Source organism: Vulpes lagopus, chromosome 8 (assembly GCF_018345385.1).
Source record: "Vulpes lagopus strain Blue_001 chromosome 8, ASM1834538v1, whole genome shotgun sequence".
Taxonomy (NCBI): domain Eukaryota; kingdom Metazoa; phylum Chordata; class Mammalia; order Carnivora; family Canidae; genus Vulpes; species Vulpes lagopus.
The window spans coordinates 96,842,804-96,856,077 of NC_054831.1; the positions used below are offsets into that span (position 1 = coordinate 96,842,804).

A 13,274-nucleotide genomic window follows, 5' to 3' on the forward strand; every position below is an offset into this window, starting at 1 on the left:
CACGTTAGGGACCGTCCTTCTGGCTCTGCTAAGGTTCTGGTATCTCTTTCATGCCAATGGCTTATTCATGCCCTCTCATTCTCTGGGACATGAAGATTTTCCCCCATGCCTAGAGACTCTAAAACTCATATAAGAATTCTTCAATTGTGGTTTCTTATTTTAGTCCTGCAAAGTCAGAATGCCCAAAAGAAATGAGCTACTCACAGAAATTTTAAAGCTTTGTCTAACATGGGCGGCAGATCTACTCAAAGACTTCTTAAATTTAGGAAACTCACGTAAATAAATCTTCGGACCAACTTTTGCTAATAAGTATACGTACTTGGGGGATATCATTTATTTAACATTTTATGATAGGGCAAAATTATTTAATCTGTTTTTTCCGATTCTAGATGTTCAGAGGCATAAAACCAATGCCAAAGGAACAAAAGAGTCTGATGCCAAGCTTTTGATTTAAACCAGTTTTGACTTCCAAAAAATATCAAAACAATATCTTTCCACCACAACTTGACACATCTTTAAAGAGTTGGTAGGGAATGAGATGTGTATCAGTTGCTGGAGTTTTGAAAGCAACGAAGGCTGGGACTTGAGAAAACCATTCTAACTTTCTAGAAACCTGGAAGGAACCGATACCTAACTATATTTCTATAAAACTAAGGCTTCTACCATTTTATTTGTTTACTGTTTATTTATTTAAGGATATTTAATAGAACTATACGGGAAAGGAGTAAAATCCAAACAAAACAATGAAAGGATAAAAGCAGGAGATCGTACCCAAAAGTCATGAGTATCTAAAGAATGGAGGGTGCGGGAGGGATCTAGGTTGAGAGTCTCACATTTATCTTTCAGGTAATAATGAAAGTCAGAAGTTTAAACAAAGTAATTCTTTGATGTTTTGAGTTTCTTCTAAATCATATATAAGGACAGAAGAATTTGTGTTCACAGCATACAGAAATGTAATCGTTTATAACACATGATCCCAACTCTCCCTTGGCTACCTGCGGCAAATTTGACTCCAAACCACCAGGTCCATGGCATGATGGTATGATGGAAGACATGCAGGAAAGTCACTTGGCTATTTTTCTTACGCAGAACAAAAAAGATCTGAAATAATTTTAAAAAAATCAAGTTCATAGAAAATCATGCAATGATTTATCTACTGTTACAAAAATACTGGCAAAGTACAAACATCATAATTTACATTCAAAGGGCTGCCTTAGAGAATGCTCATAGAAGCAGCTGATTCTCCAAGGGGCAGCTTAAAAGCTAATTAGTATTAAGAAACTTAGATATGATGACTAGTCATGGGAGAATCAATAAAAAAGTGTTAAAGAAATGTATGCAGATTTGAAAATCAAAAATGGAAAGTGAAGAACTTAGCCAAATATCATTGAAAGAAATGTTACTGGTAGGAAAACATCCACGTGGATTTTAAAGTATATGGGAAAGCAGAGAGTCTCAATTCTTAGGACAGAAATTACTTTATATTGCTCTCTAAGATAGGCTACCAATTTAGATAAGGGAAAGGAGGACTTGCAACAGAGCAAAAGTTAGCATATAATTATTAAAGAAAGATGAAAAGGGAAGAACTCAAGGGGATTTGGAGAAATAGGATGGGGGGAAAAAGCAGCCTGGGAAAAATGAGAAAGGCAACAAAGGCACTATCCAGACTGAATGTACTCATGGTTTGCAGAAACCCTACAAACAAGGAGGAGAACTGGAAGGCTTTTACAGGGTAGTAGGTTTTTAAAAAATTCAAAAGCAGAATTAAGTGTTCAAGAAATATTCAAAATTCAGAATACCAGTGATGAGTCAGACTTCTAAATATAGAACTAAGCAGAACAGCACAAATAGAAGTACCCATAGCAGTATTTGAGAAATGTGGTTTAGGGAAGGACATAGAGGTAGCAAGAGTTTCCTTATGGAACCTGGAAATGAGCACAGGCAAAGCAGAACAATGAAGCCAAAATGCATTTGCTTATGCACATGGAAGAAGGCAGCATGATGCAGGATGCAAAGGAAAAGCCCCACACCAACTATCTGGGGTCCTGGTCCCAGGCAGTAGCGGCATTCCTCTGGGTGAGTTACTTACCTTTCTGGCTTCAATTTATTTTCAGATTGAGGACTCTGGACCAGATCAGTGGTTCTCAACCCTGGCTGCATATTACAATGTCCAAGAAACTTTATAAAAATTGCCATGCCTAGTCTCTAACTGTAGACCATCTGGCACCAAATCTCTAGAGGTGAGGGCCAGGGTTTTTTGGTGTGTGTGGTGGTGATGGTTGCTTTTTCTAATGCAGTTAATTCTCCTGAACCATGATGGCTTAGAACCACTGAACTACAACTGGGGTCTCCCAGTGTGGACCCTGGACCAAGAGCAATAACATCACTTGAGAACTTAAAAGAGATGCAACTTCTTGAGCCCAATATACTGAACCAGAAACTGTAGGGGTGGGATGCATGTTATCTGTGTGTTAACAAGCCCTCTAGGTGATTCTAAGGCATGCCCAAGTTTAAGAACCACTGTATTCTATGCTCACTAAAGTCCTTTCCAATTCTAACAGTATGTGATCATTCAGCTGAGAAGGTGAAGCATGTTGAGATTTGCTACAAAAAATACATAATCTGTATAGGTATTTATAATATGTATTCTGAGGAGAGAACACAGTTGTCTTAGACTCAGAACTGGTTCCAGAATAACTGAGATCCACATGCCCCAACAATGAAATAAATGTCCAGCTTTCCTAAGCTACTCTGAAAACAGAAGTAAGTTTTCTCCTTTCATCATGGACCCTAATCCATGGCACTTGCTTCTCCCAGAGCCCAGTCACCAAAATTCAGAGTTGATCCTCAACAGGATCTTAAGTTGGAAGAGAGAAGATCTAGTAAGCATAAACTTCAGAAAGGCAGATGGAGATAGTTTTGTTGTTATCAAAATTACTGATATCCCAGGGATATCAAAATTACATTACATCCTAATGTAAGTTTATGAATTTTGAAGCATTTATCCTCTTAAAGGAATATGGATGACATAGTGCTTTGGTTTATATCGAAAGAAGGCAAGGTAAAATGTTCTCTGTTCTTTGCTTCAAGAACCTGCTTCCCCAAACACTAGTTATCCATCTCCATAAAGATGCACAGTTTTGCAGAATATGTGACAGTTACATACTTATCTTAATCAGGTAGTAGATACATAACAACAGCTTTTGGAGTTTGCAAAAGATAGAAAAAAAATGCTTATCCGATTTTCTAAAATTACTGATAATAAAAGGTAAAAAATAATTGGAGTTCTGCCGGAAGTGAAAATATAACAAGAATTATCAAACAGATTAACTCCAGCAGTTTATTGCTTCTACTAAAAGATCAAACATTTACCAAATACCAAATGTGGTAACCACATACTCACAGTATCTAACAGCTCAATAAATTTGGAGAAGTAATAAAGCCAGCAGGTGCGTGCCATCTGCAGAAACACACATAGATACGAATTTATTTTATTTTTTATGTGGAGGAAATTTTTATTTTTTTAATTTTGGCAAAATATACATACTGAATTTACCATTTGTAAGTATTCAGTTTGGTGGCATTCTCATTTTTGTGCAACCATCACCACCATCCATCTGTAAATTTCTTCTCATCTTGCAAAAGTGAGACTCTGTACCTACTAAATAATCACTCTTTACCTCCCTTCCCCACCGTCCCCTGACAACTACCATTTTACTTTCTGGCTCTGATTCCAACTACTCCAGGTATTTCACATAATAGAATCATACGGTATTTGTCCTTTTGTGCCTGGATAATTCCACTCAGTGAAATGTCCTCCAGGTCCGTCAGCGTTACAGCACATGTCAGATTTTCTTCTTTGCTAAGGCTGGGGATTATTCCATTGCATGTATGTACCACATTTTCTTTATCTGTTCACCTGTCCGTGGACATTTGGGTTGCCTCTATTTCTTGGCTACTGCGAAAAGTGCTGCTGTGACTATGGGTATACAAATATTTCTTTGAGTCTCTGTGTTTAGTTCTTCTAGTTAAGTATCCAGAAATGGAATTGCCAGATCCTATGGTAATTCTATCTTTAATTGTTTGAGGAACCAGATATGAATTTATTTTTAAATCCAGGAAGGTAAAAAATAAGAGCACCAACTTTCATTTAGCAGTAAACCACATACCTGACTTTATATTTGATTCTTTCTGATCATTTTTAGCTTTTTTTTCTGTACATATAATTTGATAATCGAGTCATTTACTTCTTCTGAGTTCACATAAGTGTTTAAAAAGAGTCTAAAATGTTTTAACATTTAATTTGAATTATGAGTTTTTCCAAAGAAAACTCACCCTCAGTGCTGAAGGTGACTGTGAGTAGTCAACAATTTCGCATCGAAATGAATAACCTGTGCCCCAGCCAGACATCACAAACTGGAAGAGAGCATATGTACATTAAAGAACGAAGCATCTGCTCAACAGCTACAACAACAGGACTTTGGATTGTGTCTCTTTACCACAATCACAGTTGACTCCGCATGTAGTGCAGACGAAAAGGCAGGCTAGAACAATTACAGACTGGGAACTCCTTTGATAATCAAAGCAACAAGCATTTTCAAAATTGTATACTCATATATTACCTACATCAACTTTGTTCTGACTCAAATGTCCATGTCTTGGAATGATTATTCTGATACAGTGGAGAATAAAACATTGGGTGTTTTGCCTATATAGCAAACACTGGTTGGTATATGCCAGTATATGTACACATATGTATATCTATATATGCCTGTGAATACGTTTACATACTCTGAAGGGGATAGCAAGGTCTGAAAACAGTCTTTTCTGGTGATTTCTAATCTTCTCAATCAGTCAATAAGTAAATGGGCAAACCAGAATTTCTCACTGTACTCTTTAGATGGCTGCCACAACTGGGTTTTCCTGTTCTTGGCTAGTGCGTGTAATGTGAAGTGGTAGTCCATGACTCTTAAAAATCAAGATTGATCAAACACAAGACTCAGAGATCAGTTCATTTTGGATTCCCATGATGAGTAAGAGAGGAAAATGTTAACAGGAAGAGTGCAATCTGGCATGCCTTAATTCCAGCACACCCACAAAGTGACCTTAGACTAGTGGTGAGAAGAAAGGGTCTATTGTTGTTATCTGAACCTTAATTCAAAGATTATTTTGACATTCTTTTAGTATGATGGGGGGAAGTTCTTTTAAAACAGTATCTGATTCAAACAAAAACTAAGAAAAGGAAAAAAAAAACTATCTGAAAATGAAGAGCTAAGGGCTCTACTTTTAAATGAGTGTATAAATTAAATGGTTGGCTTAACTGAGTGTTCTGACAATACAATCAGCTCTTCTCTAACATCCTATTCTCACAAGTCCCAGCATCTTCCCTGGAATGTCTTATTTCTCAGTATAATGGTTACATCATTTTCTGCCATGAGTGCACCTTTTAAATTTCTATTTTTAATTACTGTTAAAGCTAAAATGAAAACTTCACCATAAATTAGTTTTTAAAAGCAAAAATTTATGAGGTTTATCAAAATATTTTAATGCTGAAAACCAAAAAGATGCATAAGAGAAAGAACAACTCTTTAGACCATGGTATTCAAACTCATACCATCCTTTCCTGATATTAGCTCCTACCTTGATTCCTAAGATATTTAATTCCACTGTCAACTTGGTAAATGGCGAAATCTTTACAAAGATGATCAGAAAAGACATATTTTATGGGTTAAAAAAATGACTTACAAAAACAAATCAACAAGTTTTTCTCAAAGGAACAAGGGGATGTGTAGAAAAATAGCTAATTCTACAAAATCCTGATCTGTCAGTGACCATCATATTCTCTTCCATTCAGATTCTCTTCTGACTGCTGCAAGTAAAACTGAAAGTCCACTTACTTAACTGGGATGATTGGCTTTCCACTTTACCATACCTCAAATAAGGACTGAGCTGAACAACAGAAGCTCTGTGACATGGTCTCCTATGAGATCTTCACTGGTCTCTCTTTATCAATGTCTGACTGGTGCCAAGTAACTAGCACATTCAAAACCATCACTCTACAGTCAGGCATGTGGGTTCCCTTTGTGTGATATACTCCCCTTTCATCTTGCTCATGTTTTCAAGATTTATAACCCATTTTGTTTATATTTTCCCTAACATTCATAAGTGGAGGTGTTTCCTCTGTATACCTAATGTAATTGTGCTCTACCCAATAAACCATGTGTTCAGTGTCCTGGACATGATATGCTGACCAGCTGCCAAGAGTCTTTGTTTAAAGAGAGAGTAAAATTGGTGCTTTCCTGATACTAAGTTTAAGAACATTCTAATAGTCTATGGAGCTTTTGCAATATATTTCTATGTTTCAGGCTATCAAGAAGAAGGAGCAATAATTTGTATTTGGCAGGTAATAAACCCCAACATTGGCATATAAGTAACTCTAGTATGAGTGATTAATGGGAAACAGAAACTGCCAAATTCAGATATTTTCAAAATTTCTTTTACACCGTATTTGCTAAAGTAGGAACCCAAACTTAATGGCTATAATTAAATTCTTTTCCTGAGAAACATATTTGGGGACATCACACTGAATAACATAATCAGACATGGAGTATAAAGGGACGTGAGAAACAATTTGGTTTCACCTTGACTCTATAAAATGGGAGAACTAAGGCCCAGAGAGGTTAAATAACTTGCTCAAAAATCAGGCAGTTGGTTAGTAGCATGACTGGTACTAATTAGCCCCTTGTCTCCTGGCTTCTAGGTCTGCACTTCACTGTCCTATAGGCTGTTTCCTCTCCCTCATAACTTGGTAAGAGCATGTATTTTTTCTGCTCCTCACCTCTACTAACCCTTCCCTTTCAGTTACTTGTGATCCATAAAGGACAGTAAGGTAGCTTGTAGTTAATTTTGGTAAATACGTAGAAGAAATAGAAGGTAGCAAGGCAAGTCCAGACATTAGGGAGGCCAATGAGAAATGAAGCTACAACAAATATAAGGTGACTCAATCAGGTAGATTTGCAGTGGGAATCAAGTTGGAGGGATACATATGGAGAGGTCAAGAGGGGCAGCAGGGGTCATGGTGGGCCCTCAAGAGTTTTTCAGTTATGTGGAAGCACAAGCTATGCAGCAAAGAAGTAAATAAGGAGTAGAAAATGAGAAAGCCAGCCAGTATTGGAAAAGAAGCAAAGAATCCCAGAAAAGCAGGTAAGTGAGGCTGGTGAAGGTTGTTAATAGTACAGTAGGTGAGAGAGAATCCATGAGTCTACTCTTGGTCCTGGAAGATCCCACTCTCTCTTACTGACAAGGGACAGGTTCCTTCACCTACTGCTTTGTATGAATTTAAATTCTCTGTCCCCACAAGGGCCAGCTAAACCAAACCTAAACAGTCCACCATCTTACAGCTCATCAGAAGTTCCTACCATGATGATGATAACTCATTACAGAGTCAAGATGAGCTCCCAATGTCAGACAGACCTGGATTCAGATATCAGTACCCCAATAACTAGGCATGCTATTTTGAATGTTACTTTGAGAGTTACATAACTTCAAGTATGAGTTGCCTTAAAACCAACACTTATGGATTCATTCAATCATCTGTTAAGATTAACTGTTGCAAGTTACCGGACTTAACGTTAATTTTTCTCACTACTTGTGAAGTAGACGATACTGAGATCTTCTAAATAGCTCAATATCTGGTCCATACATAACAATTTTTTTGGCAAAGATTTAAGATAAATTTCTAAAATTCCTTATATCTCAGTTATCATTATAATCATAACAAGAAACAATGACAGAAATACAGAGAGATTCAAGCAAAATTCTTCCATTAGGAATACTGAAGACACTTGCCTCATAACACATATACACAGAAAAGAGTACTATGGAAAAATTGTATGTTATCATCGCTTTCTTGAGTTCATAGGGCTTTCGATTCTCCATGAGCTTTGGTCCTAGAGAAGTGACAAAATAGACATAGAGTCCCAGGATGATGGTTTGTGGCAGAGGTGAGGACATGAGGAGCCAGTCTTCAACTCTTGGATCTAAAAACAAAATATAAGTGCACATCCATTTAGCCTAGAAATAACTGACAGCAACCAGAATTTCTTTAAGCAAGCACCTAGATTCTAATATTGACAGCAGACTATTCAATGATCTACTATCTTGCAGAAGGATAAAGGGAAATCACCAGGGATAATGATGGAGCTAGGAAGAGTGGGGCTGTTATGACCATGGGCCTCAAAGGGCAAAGGGGGGTAGTGGTTACTAGAACCCAGGAGTCAAAGGGAGAAGATTCCTCAAGAGGAGCTGTGACCTTCAGTAGAGGGACTGCATAAGCACAAGGCAGTTCTGGAAGGAAGTGGCTGGGGAATCAAGAACTCAACACCACACTCCTTTTCCTCTCCAATCTCCTGGGGCTCCCCAGTGGCTGAACCCAACCAGACACCAGAGGGTAGGAGAGCAAGCCCATGATTATAGTCCATACTGGCCATTCATCAGGGTCTAGTACAGGATATAGAATGGATCTGGGGAACAGAAGACACCCAGCAAAGTTCCACCATGCATCTACAACCGCTAGTAACATTTCAGTGTTTCTCTATTCAGATATTCTTTTATATACAAAAATATGTCTGTGTTTGCTCTTTCTTAACTTCTTTCCCCAAAGAAACTAGGACATTTCCATATATAGTATCATAGAATTATACAATTGAAAGGGACGATAGCATCATCTACCTAAAGTGTAGATTCTAGGTGTCCAAAAGAGGCTAATCAATGTGACATTCTGAGCACACACACACACACACACACACACACACACAAACTGTATTAGCCTCACAACTATGTAAAAAGAAATTCACCTGGTCACTGCTCATCCCAGGCCAGGAAAATTGGATCAATTAAAAGTTACAACTCGAGATAAAATGTGATTTGGAAATGAAAAGTACAGCATAGGGTATATACTCAATAATGTTGTAATAATACTGTATGATGACCAATAGTAACTACACTTATCATGGTGAGAGTTGGGTAAAGTATAGAATTGCTGAATCAATATCTTGTACTCCTGGGGATCTCTGGGTGGCTCAGCCGTTTGGCGCCTGCCTTTGGCCCAGGGCGCAATCCTGGAGTCCCGGGATCGAGTCTCGCGTCGGGCTCCCGGCATGGAGCCTGCTTCTCCCTCCTTCTGTGTCTCTGCCTCTCTCTCTCTCTCTCTGTCTATCATAAATAAGTAAGTAAGTAAGTAAATAAATAAATCTTTTAAAAAATATCTTGTATCCCTGAAACTAATATTGCATTACATGTTAATTTTTCTCTAATAATTAATTTTTTAAAAAGTATTTGAGAAAAAATATGCCAAATAAACAGGGATTTGTAAAAAATAATATACTCCTGAACAGAAATAGAAAAAAATGGAAAAATATTCAAATAGGTCATAAAATATTTTTCTGAAAAATGAAAATCAAGACTATATCACAGTCTTATTATGTATCAGGAAGTAAATACTAATGAATAAACAAATCTAGATGTATGTAGATAAAGCTCTTGTATTGCAAAGATAAACAAAAATTCCAAAAGCATGATGAAAGAAGCAACAAATCTCAAAATGGAAAAATGTCAGGCTTATCCCTGAAGTCTCTTAAGACCATTTGACCACAAAAAAAAAGATCCACGTATATAGAGACTTACAGAACAACTGATATAATCTAAGCATTTTTTTTAAATTTAAGCATTCTTAATATATTCAGAATGTTGTTCAAGTAGAAAAGGAAAAAAATACTTAAAGTAAAAATTATTATTATTATTTCTAATATGGGCTATTATTATACCAGAAATGATTTGAATACTTACGTTAATGCCTCAAATGTAAAAAGTGACAAAACTAGATGTTTTATTTTGGTGTGATTATAATATTATGAGTATGTTTTAATGTCTGAAAATATTTTTTTAAAGATTTATTTATTTATTTGAGAGAAAAAGAAAGAGAGCATGAACAGGAGGGACAGAGGGAGAGAGAATCTGAAGCAGACTCTGTGCTTAGTGTTCAGAGCCCCATATGAGGCTTGATCTCATGAGCCTGAGATAAGGATCTGAACAGAAACCAAGAGCCAGATGCTCAACTGACTGCACCACCCCGAAAATATTCTTAAAATTAAGAAAATGACACAATAAAAAGATGTGATTAATTCTATAATCTTAAGTAGTTCAGATGTAATTTTACTAAATCACCCTCTTGAAACCAGACCATTACAAAGCAAGATAACTTTGAATAGGTTTCTAAGTATATCTGACTGAAAATTGAGTCTTGATTAACCTTAGGTTACTAAACACCACCGCTTCTGTCAATTGGAAAAGAGGGGTGGGAGGATTATAGACCTTGCTCATTTAAATTGCTAATATGGGCAGCCCGGGTGGCTCAGTGGTTTAGCACTGCCTTCAGCCCAGGTTCTGATCCTGGAGACCTGGGATGGAGTCCCACAGCAGGCTCCATGCAGGGAGCCTGCTTCTCCCTCTGCCTGTGTTTCTGCCTCTCTCTCTCTCTCTGTGTCTCTCATACATAAATAAATACAATCTTTAAAAATAAATAAACTGCTAATGATGTAGCCAAATACCAAAACACTTTGAATACCCCTTCAAGTCTGATTTCCTTCCTACCCAGTGCAAAATTTCTTCAATAGACTTTATGGTTGAGGACTCAGTTGGCCTCAATTTTATTGCTGTAGAGCTCACACTTGATACTGAGATATATTAGGGCATGGCTTTAGCTATTAAAGATGATGTATTCTATATTCAGATGGGTTTCCATAAAAAATACCAACAAATGCCCTATCTTAAAAAAATAAATTAAAAAGCCAAAGGTCAGCTCTAAAACAGACACCAAGATATTTAGGAATTTAATATATGATAAAGGGGGGCCATAAACAAGCAGGGAAAGGAGAGATTATTCAATAAATGTTTACAGGAAAAAAGAATACTTGGAAGAAAAATGAGTACGTTCCTTATTTCACATCCAATACAAACTTAGCCCAATCTATACAATGGGAGCAAGACATTTAAAATCTGTCCACAAAAAAAGTAGGGTGAGGCTAATGGGAATGCTAAACAAGCAAACTGTTTCTCTGCAGGATTTCTTAGTGCTTTGTGTTCATTGTGAATTGCCAAGATGAGAATAGTGATATGCAACGTTCCTCAAATTGATTTTTTGTACAATTTAACACCTTGTGGAACAAATATGGTGGAACATAGTTTAGGAAAAAGGTCTCTGCTGAATTAAATCTTTAAGCCATTAAAAATTAGGTGGTGATAAAAAAATTAGGTAGTGATAGGGGATTAAGAGTGCACATATTGTGAGCACTGAGTAATGTCTAGAATTGTTAAATCACTATGTTGTAGATCTGACACTAATATAACACTGTATGTTAATTATATTGAAATTAAAATTTTAAAAAATCAGGTAGTGATAAAAGGAAATAAATAGAATGTGATCATTTTGAGATATAGTAAGGAGGTAGAAAACACAAAATTTTGTCAGTGGTTATTAAACACAGGGAATGAGAAACAGGTGTTATGGAAACACTGAGATTTTTGTTCAGATAACTGTAGTATTGCCAAGAGTAGGAAAGCAGGATATGGAGGAAGACTGGTCAGTGAGAAATGGTTTATGTTTTCGAACATCTTATATTTGGGCTATCTCAGAAACATATCTATGGAGACCCCTATAGGGACTTGGAGATTTGAATCAGGAACTAGGAGAGAGATCGGGGCAAGACATGTACTATTTGGGATTATTATCACATAAAAGCTGAACAACAGAGCCATAAAAGTGGCTTAAGGAGGTGGGTAGAGTAAGGAGAATTAAGTGGTTCAAGTCAGAATCTTGAGGACTCGATCTTCACAGACAGGAGGGTAAATGAGAAAACTGTTAAAAAAAAAAAAAAAAAAAAAAAACAAGTAGCAGCCAAAGAGGTAGAAGGAAAATCACAGAATCACAGAAGTGAACTATCCTGAGGCTAAGGGAAGAGTGAATGTTTGGAAGGAGTCAAAGGATAAATGAAGTAGAGAGAGAAAGTAGATCAAAAAGTGACACTGGCTTTAACAAAAGGAAGTCACTGATGCTCTTAGCAGGAACAATTTTGGTAAAGTATCTTGCACAAGCTGGAAATTTAACAAAGGGTTACACTGATATTTATAAAAACACAAAGTTCTCAAAACTAAACTTTTCCCCCTCATATTAAGATCGTCACAGCTTTAACTCAGAAAAAGTTTTGAAATCAGCCATCTAGGTACGCTGCACTGAAATCTTTTAGTGCTTCTATTAGTTACCCTCTTTCCCTTCAACAAATTTCCCGGGACATGTGGGTGCCAAGTGCAGTTGAAATGGCCAGGAGGAGCGCTAGCCAGGGGCCAGAAACTCACCACGGAGGTCACAGTAAATAAAAGTTGTCACACAAATGGGGACCAAAGGACAGAATCAGAACTGCTTGAACTTTGTAGAATTTCTTCAGTCAGTGGGTAATCCAAAGTTTGAATATAGGAACATCATAAGCCATACGAATATGTCTAGTTTTTACCTCCAATGAAAGAAGGACTTTCAACCAGGACCAACGAAGACCACTGGTGGGATGTTAACATGGTCACCGATGGATGGTGACGTTACGAATGATTTCATTTTTTTCTTTTCCTCTTTAAACAATTTAAAATGTTTCTGTTCTTAACAGACATCATAGGCATGGCTGAAAACTAGATTTTCTGTGTGTCCGTAAAGGAATTCCTGAATTAAAGATATACTTCATTTTATTCTTTTATTGACTCAGCGGGGGGAAAAATATCAGATGACATCATCTTTCTATTCTTCCTCTGGTAGCAGCAGAAAGAACACAAGCCAGGAAAAGCATGCTGGGTTGGCTCAGGAAGCAGAAAAAAATAACTTTAAAATAAATAATTTTTTCCTGTAATTTAATATTTTAAGCATACACCTTCTTTTAAAATCTTACGTGTGACTTTCAAGTTCTATAAACTTGAAAAGATTATTGTGTCTTTTGGGAAAAACTGGCTAATATCATGTTACTTTCATGAAACAATACACCAAGTTTGTTTTTGTTTTTGTTTTTGTTTTTGTTTTTGTTTTTGTTTTAAATCCTATTTCAGCAAAGCTTTGGAGTCAGCTTGGCCTGGGTTCTGATCCTGGCTCTCCCACTGACTCATGGGATCTGGGGCCACCAAATCTACATCTCTGGACTTACTTTCCTCATCTGTGAATCGGGCATAAAGCAGCATAT

The 13,274-nt window shown here is 36.9% G+C and overlaps 1 protein-coding gene across 3 annotated transcripts in view; it reads right to left on the bottom strand.

The window, feature by feature from the left end:
• Positions 1–13,274, bottom strand: part of ELOVL7 (ELOVL fatty acid elongase 7) — a 79,870-nt gene that overhangs the window by 8,070 nt on the left and 58,526 nt on the right. For all 3 annotated transcript variants that reach the window (XM_041766529.1, XM_041766528.1, XM_041766530.1), the window contains 4 exons: positions 7,849–8,039; positions 4,336–4,416; positions 3,404–3,460; positions 996–1,101 (listed from right to left, as the gene is read on the bottom strand). In XM_041766529.1, the coding sequence (XP_041622463.1) occupies positions 996–1,101; positions 3,404–3,460; positions 4,336–4,416; positions 7,849–8,039 (435 nt within the window). The remainder of the gene's footprint in view (positions 1–995; positions 1,102–3,403; positions 3,461–4,335; positions 4,417–7,848; positions 8,040–13,274) is intronic.